This window comes from Furipterus horrens, unplaced genomic scaffold, assembly GCF_987537825.1.
Source record: "Furipterus horrens unplaced genomic scaffold, mFurHor1.1.pri manual_scaffold_10, whole genome shotgun sequence".
NCBI classification, from domain to species: domain Eukaryota; kingdom Metazoa; phylum Chordata; class Mammalia; order Chiroptera; family Furipteridae; genus Furipterus; species Furipterus horrens.
Genome location: NW_028327180.1, coordinates 5490848 through 5516223, shown reverse-complemented (window position 1 = coordinate 5516223; position 25376 = coordinate 5490848). Strand labels below are relative to the sequence as shown.

Below are 25376 nucleotides of genomic sequence, written 5' to 3'. Positions count from 1 at the left end.
GTAAGAAACATTATGGCCACACTGGTTATATACAGTAATCCAATTAGTTAGCATATTTATGGAGAAAGCGTTCAAATGCATCATAGATGGCTCGTCTAAAAATAAAAACGAAAAACTACAAGTAATTAGCAAAAAAGGGTAACATAGGTTATTTCCAAAAGTACCTTTGGCTTGCAGCCTGACCTTTCCAAATAGCTGTGAAAGTGGCAGGTACCCAAAGATGGGCGTTTGGGTCCATGTAACTTCAACACGACTGGACAACCTCAAGATATTTCCTCTGATGCTGTGTGCCTTAAGATTACTATGATATATATGTACACATATATAAATAATACATAAAATGATAAAAGAAAAATGGATTAGTTTCTTATTTTGTCACCTGTTGAATATTAACTGGCAACATAACTTTTCAGAATATAGCATTATATCTATTTCATAGGTTATTATATAGATACTTCTTGTTTATTTAAAAAAAAAGGTTCCTTGCAATTGAACTGAAAATCAAAAGCCTTCGTTTCATACATTCATTTTACTAGGTATTTTAATATTTAATTGGAAAGGAATAATCAAATTGATCTGGCCCAAGTTTAAAACGTATTATTTTTAAAACGTATTTTGTTTTTTCATGTTGTGAGAGTCTACATTTTTACTGTAGAATGTTCAGAAAAATCCAAAACCACAGAAAAGGGGAAAAATCATCACCTCGTCACTCCAAGGTATCTACTGTAATGTTATCATATGCTGTCCATAGGCCTTTTTGTCTTAAATACATATATTTGTATTTTCATCCAGCTTGAATAACAACTATGAGCTCATATTAATTCTGTATCCTGTTTGTTTGACAAAGCATTTCCCCACATACTTAAAAAGTAAATATTAAGATTATTTTTACAACTGGTAGCCTGCTAATACATTATGGCTTCCAGTATGCTGGGAAGACATCGTTTTCCATCAAACTTGCATGTGTCTGTCTCAGGAATTTGTCCTTTGTAGAATGTAACAAATAATGAGAAGGGAAACAAGCTATAAAGATGGACGTTTGGATGTCGATGGAAACACATAAGGAGATTTTGTGTTAGGGCAGGTGTCAGAGCAATAATTGACTGCAGGTGAGAGAGAAAGAGCCCTGGGATGTCTGTACACTGGTCGATTTTTTTCCCCCCGGGTTAGTCCTGGGTACTTGCTCTGCCAGAATGAATTTATTTTACTTCCGATTTCTATGGTTTGCAACCTAGGCGTGTGTACATGGTACAAGGAGGGTTAGGGAAGGTATACATACGCTTTTTTAATCATTTGAATAGTCTCTTATTCACTTGTATTATCAATTAGTTCTAAATAATACAAAATACAAGAGGTCATACAGTAGTGTCTTGTGTTACATCTGGTGAGTGAAAAGAATGAATTTTTAAAAATTCTATTCCACTGTCACCACACTTTGCTAGATTTTGAAGTGACTGGCGGGGTTTAGGGAGGACAAATAGCTAGTGATTCCACCTGAGAAAGTTATTTAGTCTTTTTTTGTCCCTATATTTCTGTGTAAAGGGGTTAATAACATATGAAGCAATTACTCTAGTACTTGGCACACGGTAACAGCTAACATTTACCTTTCTCAAATGAAGCCTTTAAATGAGCACTTTTTTTAGAGTTTTTACAGTTATGATTATATCTATTCTTTCTGATTCCTCTCACCCGCACTCCCACTTAAATACATGAAAGAGGAAAAGAAATCTGGTACTGATTTACTGAAGCCAGCACGTGGGGTCTCTGATTCACAAATATAACAGAACTTTAGACTCTGCTTGAGCAACCCGAGCAGCCCTTAGCAGTCACAACTTTTTGTCTGTTTGTTTTCCTTTTGCTGTGCCACAAAGTCACCCTGGGTAGGTCGTCTGCTCACTTCCCAACTAACAGGGACTCAAATGCTGAATAAGTATTTTTCAAAAACTCATACAATAAAAAGAAAGGTTATTATATTCTTCAGGACATTACAGATTTAAAGAATTGGTCTGTACCTCAAAAAGGTGACATCTATAATGTGAATTAAGTAACAACATACTTTCTTAGACTAAAAGAATTAAAAATGTCAAACATATAGCACACTCAACTTTTCTATTATATAGCTATCCAGCTGGAAATTTTGGAATACTTATTAGACACAGGGCACTGACCTAAGCAGTTTATGTGAACTAATTTATTTAACCATTAATGATAATATATTCCAATGATACTTTTAACCATCAAATTTGAATAAAAGTAGAAATTACACAGGATACCAAAAAACATGTTAGAGCATAAAAAGATTTTATGAGTTCTATCAAATACTGGAGTCATACAAGTTATTAACATTAAAACCAATATTTCTCTTCTCATTTTAAGCTTCAGTGTTCACTTGCTCCTGAAAACCGTGGCTAGCTTATTCCACAGATGCTCTGGCCATTCTGAGAGAAGAACATCAGTATGGAGCGAAAAACTTCAGACGAACCAAAGCAAGTTTTCCAAAGCCTGGTGTTCCTCCCCATCCCCTAAAGTACCTGGCCACTGGCATCTGACGATGGTAAACCCACAAAAGAAAGCACGCCTATCATGTGCTACGCCCTCGTCCTCTAGGAGAGGACAAGAGAGAGTCCCACGTGAGAACTGAGGGAAGCAGGGAGGAAATGAGAGGACTAAAACATATAACAAACATACCCACATTTTTGTATTTGTTTAGTTTTAAAAAAAGCTCAAAAACGAACAATAGACACCTCTTTAGATCGACCATCTTACCTGAAAAGTCCTTGTTTAAAAAGATAAGCACTAATATGACCCCCTTCTAGATATCGGATTTCACAACCAGGCCAGATTTCTTGTAGACTTCGAACTCCTGTTCGTGGAATATAGGCATCTTCTTTGGCTTGAACCACTATAATGAGGCTTGGGTCAACTGGAACTAGGTACAAGATTTTAAAAAATGCAACATATATACTTTTTAAAAATCTCAAGTACTGTTAATTGTATTAGAAAATTAAACGCATCATACAATGCATCTGAAACAGTTGTCAAACCAGAACTTTTTAAGTTAAAAATCAACTATAATATATCATAATATGTAATGATCATCTCTAATACAGTAAAATGAATATTCTAAAGAAGGTACAAAATCCCATGTTTTTCATCAACTAATAAGATGGTCTGGTGTGGCTCAGTGGGTTGGGCATCATCCCGTGAACCGAAAGGCTGCCAGTTTGACTTCCGGTCAGGGTGCACGTGCCCGGGTTTGCAGGCCTGCGAGAGGCAACCGATTGATGTTCTCTGGCACACCGATGTTTCTCCCCCACTCTTCCCCTCTAAGAATAAATAAAATCTTTTTAAAAAATGGTCTTAGATTTTCATTGATAAAATATGGTACATTTAAATAACCATCAGTTCTTGGAAAACGCATTCTGGAGCCAACAATAAATATACTCTGGAAATTACAAAATTAACTTATAAAACATCCTTAAAAATATTTCACAAATGTATACATCAAATATTCTCAATTTTATGTAAAAAGTCATACCTGAGAAATTTGCTACATGAGTACATTCATCCATGACTCCTTTCATAAACAGTAAAGATTCTTTCTGAAGATTCTTTCTTCTTTGTTCTTCACTGAGTAGGTGGTATGACTGAGGATTACAACTTATATAACTACTTTTGTTGGCTGAAAGTGTTTGATTGAAGCACTCCATCTTAGAGGTGTCTTGCAACAAGAGTTCTTCTGATGTGGCACTAAAAGATGTTTTACTAGGTTTATGGCACTCAGCAGGTTTTGAGGACACAACTCCATCTGTCACATCTAAATTTAAAGTTCTAGAAACCAGATTAAGGTCAGTGAGCTTGTCTGTAGTGCAAGGGACGCGTTTCACGAAGTCTTGTCCCATTTTGAGAGAATCTGTCTGAATATATGAAAGAAAAGAAAACATCATTTAATATAATATACAATTTTATTTAACAACCTTGTTAAAACCAAGAGAAATCACAAGTGTTTATCAAGGAATAAATGGAAAACAAAAAGGGGTAAATATACAAGGATCAATGAAACGCTGACACATGCTAAAACATGGATGAACCAGGAAGACATTACGCTAAGTGAATAAACCGATGCAAAAGAACAAACATTGTATGATTCTACTTTCACGAGGAACGCAGAGCAGTCAAATTCATAGGGACATAGAGTAGAATGGTGGCTGCCAGGGCCGGGAGGTGGAAGGAATGGAGAGTTGTCGTTTACTGGGCTCAGAATTTCAGTTTTGGACGATGAAAAGTTCTGCAATTGGAACGTGGTGCTGGAGGAGGGCATGGTCTCCTCCTTTGTGAATGTGCGCTTAATGCCACTGAACTGTATACTTTAAAATGGTTGAAATGGTACATTTTATGTTGTATATATCTTATCACAATTAAAAAAAAACAGAGAAAAGAGATGTCAAAACTTAACTTAGAACTAAGACAGATCTATGTTTTATTGCTAAATGTTGCCTACTGAACAGTAATTAAAGGGTATCATTTAGTCTGTCTCATGTTTTTATTGTCAAAATTTGGAAATCCACGAGTCTAACCTGGCAGTAAAACAACCCTCCAAATTCGTTTCTCAGGCTGAACTACGGAGAATTAAAAATTATCAAGAAATATATATTGCCTATTAAAATCTCAAAGGCATGAACTAAATTTAAGGACATAAACACAGTGTAATTTACATAAAAATAAACTTTGTCAAATACTAAAAGCAAAGTCAAAAGACAAAATTGATAGTGTGGTAAGATATATTTGTAACCTATATGACAAAAAGCTCATTGTTTTAATTTATTAAGAGCTAGAATGAAGAGAAAGCCCAAATCACAATAGAAAAAATGAGAAAGGATATACAATAAGGTTACAAAAAATAAAATAGAAATTGCTCTTAAACTTATAAACACATGCAATTTCACTAAAAATTAAGTAATATAACAAAAACTATACTGATTTTCACTGTCAGGTTAAAAAAGACCTCTATCAGTTTAATAACACACTGAATTTGTGAACTTATGGGGAAAAACACACATGTGTTCCTGCTGGTAGCATAACCTGACACCACTCTATTTAGACAAAATCTAACCATATTACAAATGCATATCCCCTTCAACTCAGCAACATTTCTAGGAATTTATATTTGTTAAATAATTTATGCACAAAGTCACTCATGCAGTATTGTTTTTTTTAAGATTCTATTTTATTTTTAGAGAGAGGGGAAAGGGGGAAGAAAGAGAGGGAGAGACACATCGGTGGGAGAACTTTGGATTGGTTGCCTCCCTCATGCCCTCAACTGGGGACCCGGCCCGCAACTCAGGCCTGTTTCCTGACTGTCAGTTGAACTGGAGACCTTTTGGTTTGCAGGCTGGCGCCCAATCCACTGAGCCACTCCAGCCAGGCCACTATTGGTTTTTAATAATGAAAAATGAAGAACGACATAAAATACACACCAACAGGGTACTGGTTTATAAATCAGGTTATGTCTATTCCTGTAACGTACTACTATGCCGCAATAAAGAAGAAAAAGGAAACATTTGTGTGTAGTCCATAAATAAAGGGAAGAGAAAAAAATTCAAATTTCTATTGGTTTGAAAAAATTCCTTCAAATGTTAAACAATAATACAGTGGCTTATTTGTTACAGGAGATAGGACCTGGGCAAATTGGGAACAAGGATAATATCTGTTTCATTATATATCTTCTTATACTTTTTTTTTTTTAATGTTTTTTATTGATTATATTGTTACAACAGTTCCAATTTTCTCCCCCTTGTTCCCCTCCACCCAGCACCCCCCTCCCCCAGCAATCCCCCCCAAGTCCATACCCCTGGTTCGTAAAAATTAACTATCCCCCCCCTCTCAAATATTAGGACCCTTTGTAATCTTGTAAAGGACAATGGGCGAAGATCTTCTTATACTTTTTGATGCTTGCACTACGTGGACATAAAATCTATTTTAAAAATTAAAGAATGAAAAATTGGTTGAAGGAAAAAAAGAAGAACCCAACAGTCTGGTTAACAGAATAAATCACTACAGCCATCCAGACCACAGAAATATAAAAGGAGAGCTGAAGAAGTTTAGTAATATTGGGAAATGTAAGATCAAAGCAGCCTAAAATTACTCAGACTGGTACACCAACACATTTAACTCCTTTTGATAGGGAAAACAGATTTTTTAAAACAAAAAAGGAGGAAGCCATCTTGACATTTCCTGAGTAATCATTACTCTGAACTAGCTCTAGGCCTCAAAAAGACTCTTGTATACAACCGCCAAGCCAGAGTCACAGAGAAAGAAGTGCCGGTTGAGAATATACTGCCATTTCACAATGTAATTAGAAAAATTCAGCCTGTGAGAAACTCTACAGATAAACAGCCCAAGTTCTTCAATAGAAATATTTTAAGGGAAAGAAAGGGATGGAAGGGAACTTATAGATTGAAAAACAAATACGTTATGATCTCACCGATAAGAGGAATCTAACGAACATAATAAACATGGAACAGACTGACAGTGACCAGAGGGAAGAGGAGAGGGGGGCAATGATGGGGAAAAGGGGAGCAGACTGGACAAAGAACATGTATGAATGACCCACGGGCATGGACAATGCTGTGGGGACTGACTGCTGGGGCTGGGGGTGGGCTGGGTGGAGGAGGGCGAAGGGGGAGAATAGGGACAACCATTATAAACAAGAAGAAGAAGAATAGAAGACACTTAAACATCAAGTAAAGAAATGTAGTGACTATCCCACTCCCCCTTGTCTCCATCTCTCTAGCTCCATCAATCACACTCTGTCACCAAAAAAATAAAATAATGAGGTGTACATTTGAACAATAAAATTATTTTAAAGAAAGAAGGAAGTAATTACTATAAAACTCAGGTATCATTATCCTACTGGGGGAGGAAGGACATGGAAGTGGTTCCTGGGCTGGGTGGTTAAGTTCTGTTCTTGACCTATTACCAATGTGTTTGCTATTTGATAAAGGTAGTAAGCCTTACATTTGCTTTGCATGATTTCCTGTATCCGTATTTTATTATTTATATCTATTTTATTTTAAAATAACAAACTTGTGAAAGTCAAAAATAGTACTGCTTTAAAAAAAATTGCAATTCTTTTTAAACATTTGAATCATTAAACAATCAACCTTTCCCCTAACACTACGCAGAAATTAAAAATACTTACTCCACAATATTCCAGCATGTGAATAATTTCTTCCTCATAAACTGTCTGTGTATAATACTGCTTTTCCAGCTCCCTCCAATTAATCGATTTACTCAACACACCCTGAAATAACAAACCAAATTAAGATCAAATCATACTATAAACCAGTTTATCCAAAAAATTTACTATTACTGAGCAGAAAGTTAACACAGCAGGCTTGAAGTTTCCTGACCAGAGGCTGGCAACTTGCCTAGTAAACAGTTCTTTACCTGATATAAAACTTCCCACATGATAAAGTGGGTCTCTGCGCCTAAACTGCTTTGCAAACAATGTAGTTTCTGCTGAACACCTGCTTCCCTTCCGGAATTTTGGAACACACGAGGCATAGGGTGCCTAAGTGACGGACCCCTGATAAAAGCCCTGGACTCCTGCACTCAAGCGAGCTGCGCTCACGGGCGCTTTGCCTATATTGTCAAACACACCCTGTGAGACTCCACGGAAGGCTTGTCCCCGGTGTCCTCTGGACTGTGCCCCACGTGCCCTGCCCTTTGCTGATTTTGTACAGTACTCCTTTGCTGTAATGAGTCTCGGGTATCATTACAGTCACATGCTGAGTCCTGCGATTCCTTCTAGTGAATCACCATACCTGGGAGTGGTTGTGCGAGCCCCCAAAACAATTACCTGTAAACATACATAGCAATCTAAATATTAACTGTGTCCTGGCCAGGTAGCTCAGTTGGTTAGAGCATTGTCCCAACATGCCAAGGTTTCGGGTTTGATCCCCAGTCAGGGCACATACAAGAATCAACAAATAAATAGATGAAGAAAGGAAACAAGAAATCAACATTTCTTTCTTTCTCTCTCTCTATATATATATATAATCAATAAATAATAAAATTTAAAATATATTAATTATAATTAAATACCGTAGTGAAGACGCCAGATGCTGTGGACCAAGACAGACACGGAATCAGTGGCATGGGCTTAGGCCAGTTAGATACTGCTAAGGAGGCCATCTGTAATATGTTAATATAGTCAGTTAGAGAGCTTCTGTTAAAATTTTCTATTCATTAAAATAAAAAATACTGAGTATTAACAAGCACTTTGTGTAATAAGTACTTGGTGAGATAAGACATGAACAACCTCAGCTGAGGTCTAAACACTATGAGAATGTGCAGAAACCTTTTCAAACTTTCACAGTGACAAATTCAACCGCATGTAGCCTCCCCCTTCGGAAGCAATAAAACCTATCAGAAAACCTAAAGTAACTCAGCCCTCTTGTAGAGAGCAAACATGCTGACCGACAGATGCTGCGCAGCAGGCTAAACACACCCCTTCCCTCAGCGACCCTCAGGTACAGCAATACCAAAACTACAAAATCTCAGGCCCCTGAAGTGAACTGAAAGAGGCCAAGAATTTGGTAAGCTACAAAGCAGAACAGATAACTGATATGAAAGTGTAATGTGTATGTTTAGAGAGGGGAAGAGTCAGTTTTGCTAAGGGAATCAGAGGTGGCTTCATGAAATGGCTGCCTTTTGGGGAAAATGAAAGACGGGGTGGTCTTGTCTCCCATATAAGAGAGACAGTGTGATCAAAGGCAAGATGGTGAGAAAGCACAGTCTGTCTGGTACGGGGGGAGCCAAAACACAGGGTAGGGCAAAAGTAGGTTTCCAGTTGTTTGTATAGAAAATAATACATAATAAATAAATCCTAAAAAAAGAATAAACTGTTTTTCACATTCTCACAAGTGTAAGCCTACTTTTGCCCAACCTTGTACCCCAGCTTGGCTGGTCAACAGTGCACATGTGGCCAGTGGGATCAGGGAGACAGGGAGTGCTGGGAAGATCAATCAGGATCAGAGTGGAAGTCGCTTCGTTCTATAGGTGATGGGGAATTAATAAAGAGGCCTGAGCGAAGCAGTGGCAGTGTCAAAGAAGTGACAAGGAAGCTAAAGTGATAGTAGTATGTAGGACTGAATAGGGAGGATGAGATTTGGGAAGGAAAACCAGTTAAGAGGCAGTAGTCCAGGTGGGATTACAAGGCCCCAACCTAGGTCATAACAATGGAAACACGACCAGGTAGGAAAGTAAATCCTTTCCCACCGTTCACTCTCACTGTCTGGTATGTGTTTTGATTTGTGTAAGTTCTTGAAGCCTATTTTATCAGCTTCACTCTTTGGTAACTGCTTTGAGTTTGAGTAAGTTTTTGAACTTAACTTTATAATTCAACTGACTTACAGCAAACAATATACATGAGGTCTGTCCAGAAAAAGTCCAACCATTGTTAAAATAACAAGAATGGTTTGCATGATATCGATGTAACCTGGCAGCCAAGGAGAGTCGACTAGAATGTATAGATGTGAACAGTGACGACTTCACTGTACTAGTCAGTTGGGGCAGTAGATACCGTTGAGTGAGCATGTGTACTGGGTAGCTGTTGCATTCAAAATGACGGAGCGAGTACAGCAATGAATCTACATCAAATTTTGTGTTAAGCTTGAATATTCCTCCACAGAAACTATTTAAGCAATTCAGAAGGTTGCAGCTATGGTCAGCTGGTGGCTGGCAGCTTCATCACAACACGCCTGCTCATGCATCTCGTCTCATGCAGTTTTTTTTGTGAAACATCAAATCACCCAGGTGGCTCAGCCCTGCTATAGCCCAGATTTGGTGCCCTGTGACTTCGAGCTTTTCCCAAAACTAAAATCATTTTTGAAGGGGACGAGATTTCAGACCATTGATGAGATTCAGGAAAATACAATGGGGCAGCTGGTGGCAATTGGGAGAACTGTGTGAGGTCCCAAGGTGCCTACTTTGAAGGGAATTGAGGCATCATTGTCCTATTTACAGTGTTTTTTGTATCATGTGTCTTCTTCAATAAATGCCTGTATTTTTCATATTACATGGCTGGATAGCTTCTGGACAGACCTCGTATTTTTAATGTATTAAGTGACTAATATGTCCAGGTAATGAATGATCCAGAGCATATCCCTGGCCCTCACTGAATCACTTGCTTCATGGGGCAAACAGACTGCTGACTAAATACCGTACAGCGAAATAAGTACTACTGGGAGATGCAGCAGGGAGTAAGGCTGGGAGTCGGGCAGAGCTTCTCAGAGGAAGGAAGCTCTAAATTGGAACCAGATGGCAAGCTGTTATTCAGCTGGGCGAAAGGGCACGGAGGGAGCACCAGGAGGACGCCAGCACCTGGCACAGTCGCAGCCAGCGCAGCGGCAAGCCTTTGGCAGGTTTTAAGCGGGGCAGAGGAGAGCGCAGAGTGAGGAAGCTGACCAGGGTGTGGGGAAAAACCGTGAAGAAAAAGATTAAGAGGAAAGAGTACAGACAGGGAAAGCAGCTAGAAGGCCATTTTAGCACACTCGGAAGGTAAAGGTAAAACAGGTTGGTGGTGCTGGGGACAGAAATAAGAGGTAAATGAAAAGTATTTTCTGAATTAGTTATTTTTACCAATATAAGACATTTATGCTTGAAACTTGACTTAAGTTTTATAATCAACTTATAATAAAGCATTAAATCTAATACCTGAGATATAACTGTGGAGTGAGCAGAATCAGTATTTATATAAATAATACAAAAAATAACATCATTACTTTCTAACTGGAAGTTTAGAATCTGTTTCTGCTTTCACCAAAATTAAAATTAATTCTATACATAAAGAGAACTTTTAAAATAACTAGACTCCTTAGATCTCACAAACACAATCACAAGTAAGTGTCAGTGGAAACGAAAGGCTTACGTGTCCCCCCATGGATATCCCGGTCATTCCCAGAGGTCCGTAGCCCTCTCTCTCCAGCCAGTGCAGGAGCGCTGCAGATTCTAAAACAAGAGCTCCTCCCATCACAAATAGGTCAGACACGTTCTTTAAGCTGGACCTTCTAGCCTCACGAAACAAAAAAGAAAATGATTTATTTTATGTATTTACTTTTCAGTGTGTGCAAATTTCAAACATGCAGTCAGAATTCATGTGTCCTTTTAAAGGACCAGATAGCTAAGTAAAATAATAGGCTGAGTTGATGTAATTAAAGTGGTGCTAATATTCATAGACATATTAATCACTAAAACTTATTTTTTTTAAATTCAGCTATTGATTTCTAGAGAAAAAGAGGAAGGGGGAGAGAGAGAGAGAGAGAGGGAGGGAGGGAGAGACAGAGAGAGAGAGAGCGCGCAACCATCACCATTTATCCCTCCATACCTCCCTAAACTTCTCCAAAACCCCCACCCCCCGACAATCATTTAAAATACAAAAAGCTTAAAGCAAAAATTCAAGTTAACAATTCTACTACAGTTTTATAACAGAATTTCTCCCCAATAACATGTGGAGATTAAACTTAGAAATGGTCAACCGAGGACTACCACAAATTTTAACACTGCTGAAAATTCAGTATAAGACTGCAGAAATGAAGGTGACACACACTTACATTTGGTCCTTGGGCTTCCTGCAGCCATTTAAGAATGTGGGTCAAAGAGAAAGTTTTAAAATAATTAAATATACTCTGTGTATCAAAACACATTAACTTAAAATAATTAAAGTTGAAGACAAGTTAATGCTGAAATCTGTTTTCTAGTTACCTCAAATATGCTGTTAGATGTTCTCAGGTTTTTCAAATCAATAACTGTTCTCTTTTTTTAGAGTTTTATTGAGACAGTATCACCACATTTTACCCATCTGAAGTACAAAATGCAATGTTTTCAGTATATTCATTGGGTTGTGCAATCTTCAACTTATTAACTTTTCTCATTTACATATTTATGACAGAAAACCTAGAAGAGAGCATTTGAGATCTTGCTCCCAGCATGTCATCACATGGCTCAAATAAACTAATTAAAAAAAGAAGAAAAAAAAAAAATAAGTAAACCTAGAAAATACAGAAAGGCTTATTAGGAAAAAAAAACAACTACTTTATTTACTGACAACTATATTAACATCTTGGTATATTTCCTTCCAGTGCTTTTTGTTTGGCACAGTTTTTTAAAATAGATTTTCTATTTTTAGGTTTTTTTGCATACCTATGCATAAATACATTGCTATTAACTTTTTAATAACTGCTAAAATTTACTGAACACATTATTTACCAGGCTATGTTGCAGACAGTACTAACTATTTAATACTCTGAAAAATCTAAGAGCTTCTCCCCATTACCAATAGAATAATTGGTGTACTAAAAGATTAAGTAATAAGGCCAAGATTATATGGTACTAAGTGGTACTGCAATAAACATTGCACAACTGATTGCATAATATTCCAATATTATGTTTTCTCAACCATGTTGCTACTATTGGACATTCAAGCTATTCCTAATGTCTTACTATTATAAATAAAGCTATATAGATATATCTTTTTTCTATCATTTTCTCTTTTCTTAGTATTTTATCCTTAGAATGAAAATCACTCTGTCAAGGGATATAAAACTGTTTTAAGGCTCTTGATGCAATATGGTAAGAATGCTTTCCCAAAGGGTTGAACTGATTTCAAAGTCATCAGTAATGAGAGTGCCCATGTCACAAAGACCTCATAATTACTGTTTTGTTTTTAAATCTCTATGAATTGTTACTTTAACTTTCCATTTCTCTTATTACCAGCAATGTTGAGCATTTCTTAATTATCTGTGCATCAGTTTCGTTTCTTCTTCTGGGCACAGCCTGACATCATCTTGAAAATTAAGTTAAGAACTGTTCTAAACCTCCACTGATACTTAAACATAAAGTATTTAAAACATGAGGGTTTCCTTAATAGCAAACATTTGACTTTTTAAAATTAAAATGCAGCCCAAGTCTCAGAGGAAACAAAAGGACAATTTATCTTTATAATACAATAGAAGCACCATCCTTACTTTGGTTATTAAAAGGCATAAAATGACTTCACTTCCCTCTTGCTTAAGTAGTTTCTGAACCGATGACTAAATTTAATTGATTTAGAAAAGTTGGCTACTATTTATCATTCCCTTCGGTAAAAAAATAAGAGAAAAGATGTCCAAGTATCACCAAAGGATATAATAAGGATTTTCTAACAACAAGGAAGCCATTCGGGCCTCTTTGATCATAGGGCGAGCCATCAGGGTCCGTCGCCTCCAGTAATACTGAGGAAAGAAAAGATGACAGACTTCAAGGACATAATCACCACAGCTGTTAAGGAGAGAATGTGGACAAATCAGGGCCTGGGTGTTATAATCAAGTCTTACGTGATCTCCTGTTCCAGCAAGATGAATGCATACGGGTCTGTATTTGCTGTTCCATTCTTTAGGCACAATAAATTGGAACCTATTTAAAATAAAACCCATCAGTGAATTATCTTTAAAAGGCTTTTAATACAAACTTTCAATTCTTAAACATTTCATAATTAAATTATTTGGGAGAAAAGATCTTCAGAATTTTGATATTCAAATTGTAATTGACTAATTAAACTAATGTTTACCTAAGAACAACAAAGATATTGTAAGCTTGCTTTATGTTAGGATATTACAATATTCAATTACAACATAAACACAGAACTTATTGTAATTATTTTTTGCCTTGTTCAATACCACACCTTTATAAAAGCATAATGATACATAAATTCAGGGTTTTGGGGGGTCCCCTTTTTGTATGTAGATCTTGATGGCTTCCCATTTCCAGCTTCCAAAATCTTTGTGTTTTTTTTTTTTAAAGATAAAATTGACATTTAACATATTATTAGTTTCAGGAGTATAATGATTCAATGTATATGTGTATATATTGTGATATGATCACAACAATAAATTATAAAATTAATTTTTCTTGTGATGAGAACTTTTAAGAATTAGTTTCTTAGCAACGTCCAAATACACAATATAGAATTAGTAACTACAGTCACTATGCTGCACGTCACACCCCTAAGACTTATTTTATACCTGGAAGTTTGTGTATTTTGACCACCTTCACCCATTTTGCCAACCTCCTTGTCCCCCACCTCGGGCAACTACCAGTCTGTTCTGCCTACGAGTTAGAGGTCTTTTTTTTTTTTTTTTTTTAGACTCCACATAGACGTGAGATCATATGGTATTTGTTTCTCTTTTTTTCTTGGCAAGTCTAACTAAAAGTTTGTCTCCTTTGTTTATCTTTAAAAAAAAACAAACAGTTCTTAGTTTCACCGATCTTTTATATTATATTTATAATCTTTACTTCATTTATTTCTGCCATGATCTATGCTATTTCCTCTCTTCTACTAACTCTGGGTTTAGATTGTTCTTCTTTTTCTATTTTCCTGGGGTGTAAACTTAGGTTATCTGAGATCTTTCTTTTTTCTCAATGTGGGTGTTTCTCCTTATGATCTTTGGTCCTAGAACTGCTTCTGCTGCATTCCAGAAGCTTTGGTATGTTGTATTTCCATTTTCCTTAGTTTCAAGGTATTTTTAAAAATCTTTTTTAATTTATGGATTAGAGAGAGAATAAGGGGTTGAGGGTGGGGGAGAGAAAGAGAGAGATAGATCCAATTTGTTGTTCCACTTGGCTATGCATTCATTGGTTGTTTCCTGTATGTGCCCTGACCAGAGATCGAACCTGCAACCTAGGTATATCAGGACAACACTCTAATCAACTGAGCTACGTGGCCAGGACCTGTCTCAAGGTATTTTTTTTTATTTATTCTTTGACTCATTGGTTGTTTAGTATTATGTTGTTTATCGCCACATATTTGTGAATTTTCACTTTCTTCTCGTAATTGATTTCTGGTTTTATACCAATGTGGTCAGAAAACATTACTGATATGATTTCAAACTTCTTAAATTGGTTGAGCGTGGTTTGTGGCCTAATATACGATCTATCCTGGCGAATTATCCCCGTGCACATGAAAAGAATATGTATTCTGCTGCTGTTGGATACAATATTCTCTAAATGTCTGTTAAGCCCATCTGATCTAAAATGTAGTTTCAGTTGAAAGTTTCCTTATTGATTTTTCTGTCTGATCTATCCATCCTTGAAAGTTGGGTACTGTAGTTCCCTACTATTATTGTATCGCTTTCTATTTCTTCCTTCAGGTCTGTTACTATTTGCTTTATATATTTCACTCCTATGTTGGGTGCATATAGACTTACAAATGTTATAGCCTCTTGTTGGATTGATCCTTTCAATCTTTATTTTTTTTAATCCTCATCCAAGGACATGTTTATTGATTTGAGAGAGAGAGAGAGAGAGAGAGAGAGAGAGAGAGAGAGAGAGAGAGGGAGGGAGGGAGAGAGGGGGTGGGGAGAAACATTGAAAGGTTGCCTCCCATATGTGCCCAACTGGGGATCAAACCCTCAGCCTACATATGTGCCTACATATGGGAACTAAACCTGCAACATTTTGTTGTACGAGATGACGCTCCAACCAACTGAGCCACTTGGACTTGGCCAGGGCAATATATTTCTTATGTTTCTTTTTTGTTCATTTATTATAGTTTTTAGTTTTGAAGTTACCATGAGATTTATACAAAACATCTTGCATTTACAATAATATATTTTCAGCTGACAACCACTGAAGTTCAAACGCATACTAAAGCTCTAAAATTTCACTCTCCCTCTTCCCCATGTTTAATGGGAATAATGCTAAGTAATTATTATAATTAATGCTAAGTAAGTTCAAATAACGTGGCATTGATATTATTATAATTTAAATGAACATAAACAAACTCTAACCTTCTGAATAAAAACCCTCACCTCGCAATAACAGATTCGATAGGCATGATCCCAGGCACATAGTGGGCCATGGGGGAAACAAAGTGGCCGTCCAGGATCTTACAGTCTGACTGCTCTTCGATCTGAAAGAGAAGCAAAGCCAAGATGCATCCATGTAAACTGAGAGCTCTTGGTCTATAACAGATACTTTCCTTAGGCCTAGTATGTACCCTTTTTGCCACACGCTGCTTTCTAAGGACCTGGCTCCAACTCACACACACTTCCTTCTGTTGTATATTCTTTACCATAGTCTAGTTGGGAAAGTAAACTATAAATAACTCTCATCCATAGAATGACATGCAATAACTCCAAATCAAATACCAGTTAGAAGAACATGAGAATGATTTACAAGTTGTAAAAGTAATTTAGTATGATCAAATAAGAGTTGATAGAAAATATGTTATCATGGCTCATTTTCTGGCCCTCTGTTGATGCTCTAAGTCATGCCAACACATTAAGAAAAGAGAAATGTGACATTTACATATATGGCAAAGGCATTTGCTAATATTCAATACCTAAACTTTCCCCCTCTAAAATAGCTTTAATTGATTTTTTATTTTTATTTTTTGAGAGAGAGATCGATTTGTTGTTCCACTTATTTATGCATTCACTGGTTGCTTTTCTGTACGTGCCCTGACTGGAGATTGAACTCACAACCTTGGAGTATCAGACTATTCTCTAACCAACTGAGGTACCCAGCCAGGGCCATTTTTTTTTTTTTTAATAAAAAAACTTTTATCAGGCCAATAGTCAAAATTAAATAAGCAGTAAAGTACCACAGTAAAATGAAAACCGAACCAGTTCTTACTTATTACTCTTCTTTTTCAGGTACGTATTCCTGATCTGATTGTATTCTCACGTCTTATCCCAAAATAATTTCAGGGGTGTTTATGGACCTAAGTTCTAAACTGAATGTTTTAGTTGGGACTGTACTGCATTTTTTGAACATGGTAAGAAGACCTAAGATGTGTGTAATGTGAATACTTTAATTCCAGAAGTCTTTACATTTTAGTCATCATTGTGCCTGCAGTATAGTTTTAAAGTTTTCTTCTTATGTATTTTAGAAAAACAAATTATTTGTTAAAGGAAGCAGCACAAACTCAACAAATAGAGTGCTGAGATAATTGAGAACTTGGTATGAAAAAAAAAGTAATTTTAGAGTCATATATAATATAGATTTAAAAATTAAGTAAGCTCCCTGGCTGGTGTGGCTCAGTGGATTAAGTGCAGGCCTGTAAACCCAAAGGTCGCTGGTTTGATTCCCGGCAGGGCCACATGCCTGGGCTGCAGACCGGGCCCCTATTTGGGGGCGCGGGAGAGGCAAACAATTGATGTATCTCTCGCACACTGATGTTTTTCTCCCTCTCTTTCTCCCTTCCTTCCTTTCTCTCTAAAAATAAATAAATAGAATCTTTAAAAAAAATAAAAATAAAAATTAAGTAAGCTACAACTCATAAAAAGACGAATAACCCAATGAAAAACAGGCCAAGTATTTCATAAGTACTTCCCCACAGAAGATGTTCAAATGGCCAATAAGCACATAAAATGCTCAACACCAATCAGTAGCGAAAGACATAACAAAGTCACAAAAAATACACTTTACACACACCAGGATGGCCAGGAGAAGTACAGATATTAGTGAGAATGTGGAGAAACTGGAACCATTATATACTGCCAGCAGGAGTGTAAAATGGTGCCCTTTGGAAAAACAGTTGCCGTTTGTTAAAAAGCGAAATCTAGAGTTGCCACATTAGCCAACAACTTCACTCCTGAGTACGTATCCAAAGAAGTAAAAGCATATATCCACAGAAACATCTGTATAAGAACGTTCACAGCATTATTATTCATAATGGTCAAAAAGGCAGAGACAACTTAAACGTCCACCAACTGATAAATGGATGAGTAAACTGGCATATATCCATACGATTCAGCCATAAAGAAGAATTAAATACTGGTACATGCTTCAGGGGATCATGAAACTTCGCTAAGTGAAATAAGCCAGACACAAAAAGTGAAATCTTCTAAAAATATCTAACACATAAGAGAGATGGGCGTAGAGTTACTTTGGTTGAGGGCAGGAGGAACGTGAAGCCCGCCCATCCGTAACCCTTCCCCGATAGTACCCAAGTACACAAACCTAGAAATACTTTACAGAAAAGCATGTGGGTGCTTATAACCAAAAGTATTTCAAATGCAGGAGGCCCTCCCCTCATCTTGTGGATGGGCTCCGTGAGTGTGAGCAAAACGATGTGTAAGGAGACAAATCTTACCACAGGCTAGCCGACAGAAGCAAGCATTAAGTTCCTACCGCGTCCCATAGCATTACAACAAAACGACATACTCAACACCCTGCTGTGTATTTTCTCCGATTTTGTAGTATTTTTCTTTCTGCCATTCTCTCAACAGTTAACTATATCCCATGCTATTTCTTGATGTTATTTACCAGTTTTTTTTGCCAGTAATTTCTCATGTAGTAATTACCCAACTAGAGTACTTCCCTGTGTTACTTCCACTTCTTTCGAAGTGTTGAATAATTTACTTTAACACTCATAAAACTAAAGATAAACAATAAATGGGTCTCAAAAAGATCCAGCCCTAAATATTTTCTTCCTTATATTTAGGTAAGTATATGCTTCCAAATACAAATAAATATAACTATTATAAGCATCCTACTTTTACACATATAGCATTTAAAAAATATTAACTGAAAAATCTATATTGTACTCATGTTTTAACATTTACTGTTATACTTTTAAAATTCAACCTATTCTTGACACATATTTACACTAAAACAGAATTTCTATAATTGCTTTTATTTTATTTGCATACCTTATCGATGTATACTGGATAATCACGTGAAACCAGATTCTGACATTTTTCTCGATTTCCAATTATCTTTCTGAATTCAAAGAGTCTGTTATGGTAAGGGGGGAGGGGAGGAAAAAATTCAGTACAGCCATATATTGAGACTGATGAACAGTGAGTAAAAATTAGCAAGTCCAGTTCATAAAGCATGTTAAAATTTACTTCTAATCATCAGAGAAAAAATTAGGCTCTTGATTTTTTGCAAGCTGGACATTTTATCTCAGAAAAAAAATGTGAGAAATACCATTGTTCAGGAAGTAATTAACATATATGACTCAAAATTAGAGGTACAAAAGTTAAAATTTTATTTTCTTAGGTCCAGATAGTCCCACGAGCTACAGTATATCCCAGCTTTGTAGTCATTACAAATTCAATTTACCCAAGAATGCTCCATCCCTGGAGACTCTAATCAATTTAAAAATTATTAAAGTTAAAAATCTAGTCTGTGTTTCTAAGAGCTCTTTATTTTTTTACAACTCAATTACTTTTAAAATAGTTCAATTTATATGGGTTAAAATAAGATAAAAAGTAAAGAGACAAAAGGAAGTAATTTCATTTTTCATATTGTTTAATGCTTATTTTTCCAATCACTTTATATATATATATAGCAAAGGACTTTAAAAGTGAAACAGAATTTTATTTATGTTTATTCTTTTGCAAAATTGATTTGAGAGCGAGAGAGAGAAGGGGCAGTGAGAGAGGAAGAGGAAGAGAGAAAGAAAAAGAGAGAGAAATATTGATTCACTGTTCCACTTATCCATGCATTCATTGGTTGATGATTGTACGTGCCCTGACTGGGGATCAAACCCCCAAACTTGACGTATTGGGACAACACTCTAACTAACTGAGCTACTCCACCAGGCTGTAATAAAAGTGTAAAGTTTACTAGAACAAAGTCAGAACAAGCGTTCAGAAGAAGTGCTTACCTTTTAAGGTCCTCTGGCCTTCCCCATCCTCTGATAAAAAGCTTTGTGAGGAGGAGTCTCCGGTACAGAACATCTAACCTGCTCACACCCATCGGTGGTAAACAGACATCTATGATACAGAATTTTAAATGATGTTAGAATATTTCGGTTCATGCGGCAGGTCAGCTTTCTAACCATCTCTTTAAATATCAGGTAAAAATTAAAGATTGATCCACTCTCTTAGCAACTTTTGAATATATAATACAGCACTGCTAACTATAGCGACCATACTATAAGTCACTCCCCCAGCTCTTACTTATCTTATAGATCCTAACAGCTCTCATCACAGGAAAGAAGTTCCAAGTTTAGCTTAACTAAATTTATTGTAGTAATCATTCCACAATATATACATATATCAAATCATTATTTTACATACTTTAAGCCAACACAATGTTATATATCCATCATATCTCAATGAACCTGGGAAGAAAAATTAAGTAGTAAGATTGAACTATGAACCCTGAATTTATTCATTTGGAAATAAGATATGGGATAAAGAGAAGAAGAACTGGGATGACAGCAGAGAAGATGAAATAGAGCCTTCGGCTTCATTCAACTGTGAATTCCTCCCACGCAGGAACTTCCCAACAGGACGGTGAGGGAGAGAAACACTCAGTGTTTGTTGGATAACAATAGTAGTGGCTAAAATAAAAAATACAAAAATAGTAGTGGCTAAGTTATACAGTATTGTATTATTTGCCAGGAAACGCTCAGAAAACCACACACACACACACACACACACGCACACATTCACATTTAAACCTCCCAACAATTTTATACAGAAGGATCAATTACCGTAAGATGAGGAAACTGAGGCACAGAGAGGCTAGGTGTTTACCTAAGGCCACACAGCACATGGGAGGCAGAACTGAGACTGAATCCCAGGCACACAGTTCAAGCTCTACCTACTATAAACATTGCCCACTACACTCCAGTGCATGAAAAGTAAAGATTAATCAATGCTACCACTTGTGTACCACTTACCTACCTTTCCCAAGTAGTTCTAAAGTGCTTGTTTATTTTGTTTTTTAATATTTACCTCTGTCCTTTCAAATTGAATGGTGTCGTTTTGATTTATGGGAAAAACCTGATTCAGGATCAGGGTTTATTCTACTTATAAAAATAAAAAACAGAACCTTGCGTTTCATCAAAAAGCTTTAAGAATACTGATCTATTGCCCTGGCTGGGTGGGTCAGTTGGTTGGAGTGATGTCCTGTGCACTGAAGGGTTGCGGGTTTGATCCCCGGTCAGGGCATGTATGTAGCTTGCAGGTTCTCTAGACACGCCTACATTATTTCAGCATGTCACATTTTTTCCACATCTCCCTCTGTGTGTTCGCATACCTTCTGTTTGATTACTCTCTGAAGACCATAAAAATTTTGATTTTTAAAAAATGTGGCTTTTCCTGCTCCTTGCCAGCACCTTTAAGCTTAATCCTCACATCACATAAAACACAGGTTGTTCATTTTGTGAAAATGAACCAAGTTATACTTATGACGTGTACACTTTTAAGTTATGCTTCAGTTTTCAAAAATTTTTACTTAAACATCAACAACTAAGTTGTAGCCTTTACAATAAAGCTGAAATCTTATGTATAGTGACTTCCTGAGTTCTCTGAGTGTTCTAGCAAATTATCAATCCACAGGAGGCACACACCCCCAGATTTGCAGCCAGGTCAGAGTGTGGCAGGCTTTGGAAGTCACGGCATCTGCAGGACTGAGCGCTGAACTCGTGAGATCTGTACTAAACTAACTCCTGTGGTGTTGATCTGTGAGGGATTAATGTCAGAGTTGAACTGAAGTACGAGGGGGTGAAACTGGAACAGCTAATTCTTGACCCAGTTACCAAAATTCTAAATTAGTGCTCCATATTGCAATTAGGAAGCCACCTTCCCCTTTTAAATAAATTTAGGTATGTAACTATTCAGGGGGGGTTTATAGCATAAGAAAAAACAATTCTGAGACATGAATGACGCTTTTAATTACTTTAGTCCCTGGGTCATTCTGGAATTGTTAAAAAAAAAAAATAGCACTGATACATTTTTGTGTGTGTTTACCAAACTGCAGTAGAACAGTGACATTACATTATGATAACCCAGGATTTCACTGTCTTTTGGAAGTATTACAGGCCACTTATTTTCTCTATAGCGACAGGAAAAGGAAGGGAGTGATGTCTTCCTTTGCAACATCCATGGCATCAATGGCAAGAAGCAGATTCCAGGTTAGTGCGAAAGAAATACACAAACTGCAACACTCATATTTTAGAGTGAGAGGTACTGGACTGGCCGTGAGACATCCCATTTTTGTAGACAGTATTCTTCTAGGGTGGGAATAGATAAAAACAAGTAAGACAAACATAAAAGTAGGAGGTTACGAGGGAAACAGGGAAGAACCTGAGAACAACGAACTCTTGAAATATTTTGTAAACGACTATAAGATTGTTTAGTCATTTCTCATTTTCCTCCCTGTACCAGAAAAGCCTCCTAACTCACTCCCATTCCTGTAATACAGGTCCTCAGAGTCCGCACCCCCATCTGGAGCCCGCACACACTTGCTGTATTTACCTGCCAGTAGACAACTGACCGTGAGGAACAGAAAGCAAACCAAACACACCCTTCACAAGTACACAGATCTTCTTAAATCCCATTTCAGTCCCAAGAACAATGCATACAGACCAGGTTTTCTGGGACACTAAATAAGCAGATCTCTCTTGGCAGGGCTAACTGCTACCCAGTGCCACCCGAAGAGATGATAACCCAAGCCCGGGGCAACGATAACTCCAATTCACCAAAAGCAGGGGCCATCTGGAGCCGGACCAGATCCGGAAGGCCCCCACGCCAGGCTAGTCTGACGCTGGGGAGCTCTTGCGGAAACAGGACGCGCTTTTGAAGTACGGATCAAGGCAGACTGACATACCTGTCGCCTGTGCTGTTATACAGCCAGTGAGACAGGGGGAAACAAAATGAAACAAAAATAGAAATTCTCGCACAGTGCCAAGGAATGAAAAGTCTTTCCTAAAAATGAGCTCTGCGGTACAGCGGCACTCAACGGCGCTTACGCCATCGGTCCTTTTAGAGCCTAACACGCTGGTCCTTCAGCATTTAAACAATGCAGCCCTCACTGTTTTCTGGACTTTGATCTTCATCGAGCTGATACATATCTCAAAATCATAAATGAGTTTTTTTCTTTAAATTACCACCATGTATAATTTTACTCCACAAAAATACATCTATTTTTTATCATATACCTTTACTTTTAAATCACTTATTTTTAATACAAGTTTAAGTAGCAAAAAAATAAGAAAAGGATTCAGATACCTCAGGTATCCACTATTAAAATCTACTGGCCTACCTCAATACAGTTAATTCTTTTTAGTCTTAGACAGGAGAGTAGGAGAGCTGGAAGTTTATTATCTACTTTAAGCAGTCAACTATGGAAACCTATCAGGTGGATTGTCTAGATCCTACGTGAAACACTCAGGAAATAATCGCATCTCTTCAAACTTAGCTCCTCTTTTCCATGCACGGGCTTTTAAAATACACTTTTAAAAAGGTTTTTCAGAGTGGTTACTTGTAGCGCTCTGTGTGTGTGCCTAAGAAGTAATTTTCCCTGTCACTCGTTTGTAAGCGGGCACAATACACAGAGCTTGTTTACACTTCACCAGGTTCACATGCGCTCCGCTCCGTGTACTTTCAGGGTTCAAAGTCATCAGTTGGAGGCAGCAATGGAAACAGTTGAGTCAGAAGGTCTGGGCTCTCCCACTAGCTGTGTGACCTTGAGCGAGCCACCAGAACTCATAAAGGGGGAAAACCACTTGGCCTGATATGCAATAGCAAATCCTTTCCCTGAGATAAAATTGATGACGTGTTCTCCTATATTTTAAGAGATAGTGGAAAAGACTCTTTTCACAGGAAGGCTGGTGCCGAAAAGCACAGGCTTCACGGTCAGAAGTCCTGTATGCCGTGGATTCTAGCTGTGCTGCTTAAGAGCTGTGTGAGCCCAGGTATGTGAGTGAATCTCCGTGCTCTCAAATGCCTTGCATGCTTGAGACAACCCCACCTCAGGACTGTCATAGGGGTGGAATGAGATAACTCTAGAAGCATTCATTCAACTAGCAACCATTTTGCTTGGTGCAATACTGGTTAAAAATCCCTTTGTAAAATACACACACACATACACACACACGTGCCTTACACTGTACTAGACTCCAGCGATTAAAAAAGAAGTTGATGATACAGTAAAGCAACATTATAGCAAAAAATGTAACCTGTGTACTTCCTTGGAACCAATCATAGGAATCTGATATGTTTCTGCCAGCTATTATCAAACAAATTTGCAAGACTGACTCCCAGTACAGACTGTGAATTCTGGATTCAGAAGATAACTCTGAACTTACAGAAAACACAGTTCCAGTTTCACTGTTCACCAGTGGAATGTGCCTGATAGGCTACACCAAAGGTCACAGACAAGACCAAGATCAGAACCGATGGCCCCTCTCACGCAACGTGTAACTAGCCCAGGGCCCGGCACGGGGCAAGTGACCATCAAGATGGACTGAAAAGAACCGAATTTGGGTCCAACTCGGCCACCACCACCCCGAGTGACTCTGGGTAAGTCATTAACTTCTCTGGACCTTACTTCTGTGTAAAACAGAAATGTGTCACAGGACAGGGGTGATCAAATGAAATCACATGAGCATGTATTATAATAGTACTAATAAAACAGTAATTATGACCACGTGACTACAGCTACCAAGTCGCTTACAAGCCTACTTGCGGGGGTAAGATGTTAATATGTAAACCCCAGGAAAGAAACAGCATCGTGATCTACTGGGTGGGGGGGGAGGGGCGGACCCAGAACATATTTTCTAAAAATGTAACCTTCCTGGTGAGGGACGGAGCTGGTCGCTGCTGAGCTGCGGCTGTGCCTTTTCCAACCGCAGGTCACAGCCGCGGGCTTTGGGAAGACCCCGCTCGGCGCAGGCGGCGGTGGGCGGCGCAGCTGGGGATCGGGAGACTACCAGCGGCCGGACCCCATCTTCACGGCCCCATCCAGGCCCTAACTGGGCACTGCCGGGGCGCTGCCTTCGCAGTGACCGAGCGGGAAAAAGAGCGCGCAGCCGCTTCACCTTCCAGGGGCGTCAAGGACCGCGCGCTACCCCAGCCCGCCCGGCCCGGCCAGAGCGCGCCCTGGGCCCCAGGGTCTCCAGCCAGCCCCCCCCCCCCCCCCCACGGTCCCTGACACCTGGCACGTACGCCCCGCGTCGAGAGGCTCGGGGAGCGCGGCCCGGACCGCGACTTACTCACTGGCCGGCTGCGGGTCCCAGCACCGCCGCTGCCGTGCCTCGCGGGACGCTGCCGCGGTCCGATCTCCAACCGCGGGGACAGCAGCCTTTCCAGGAACGCAGGAGCTCGGGCTTCAGACGCGCGCCGGAGAAACCCGAGAACCTGGGCGGGGGGGGGGGGGGGGGCCGTTTGGACACGCCTCTGGACGCTCCTCAGCGCTCCCGGCGCGTCCCGGTCCCGGAGGGGGACAGGCGCGCGCCCTCAGAAACCTAGGACACAGAGCCCCGCCCCGGAGGCCTCACGCCCCGCCCCGACTCCCCCGGGACGCAGGCGCGAACCGGGGTGCCCCGCCCACTTCGGGCGCCGAGCGCGCACGCGCACTCGCTGCGTTGTGGT

At 38.6% G+C, this 25376-nt stretch overlaps 1 protein-coding gene across 1 annotated transcript; it reads right to left on the bottom strand.

Moving 5' to 3' along the window:
* On the bottom strand, positions 1-25141 carry ABHD18 (abhydrolase domain containing 18). Its single transcript, XM_090289890.1, has 13 exons — positions 24998-25141; positions 19658-19766; positions 18696-18780; positions 15849-15949; positions 13377-13455; positions 13190-13274; positions 11616-11643; positions 10934-11072; positions 8107-8196; positions 7202-7303; positions 3539-3917; positions 2767-2929; positions 1-95 (listed from the first exon to the last, which is right to left on the bottom strand). The coding sequence occupies exons 2-13, from the start codon at positions 19747-19749 to the stop codon at positions 44-46; spliced, it is 1395 nt and encodes a 464-aa protein (XP_090146016.1). The 5' UTR covers positions 19750-19766; positions 24998-25141; the 3' UTR covers positions 1-43.
* Positions 25142-25376: the final 235 nt, after the last annotated feature.

Excerpts from the sequence above, each read along its gene's own strand:
- ABHD18 (XM_090289890.1), bottom strand. The coding sequence starts at position 19,749 with ATGGGTGTGAGCAGGTTAGATGTTCTGTACCGGAGACTCCTCCTCACA. Across the intron at positions 13,275-13,376 it reads TTGCTGGAACAGGAGATCAC|TATTACTGGAGGCGACGGAC; the intron begins GTAAGACTTGAT and ends TTCTTTCCTCAG. Across the intron at positions 8,197-10,933 it reads GGATATCCATGGGGGGACAC|ATGGCCTCCTTAGCAGTATC; the intron begins GTAAGCCTTTCG and ends AACATATTACAG.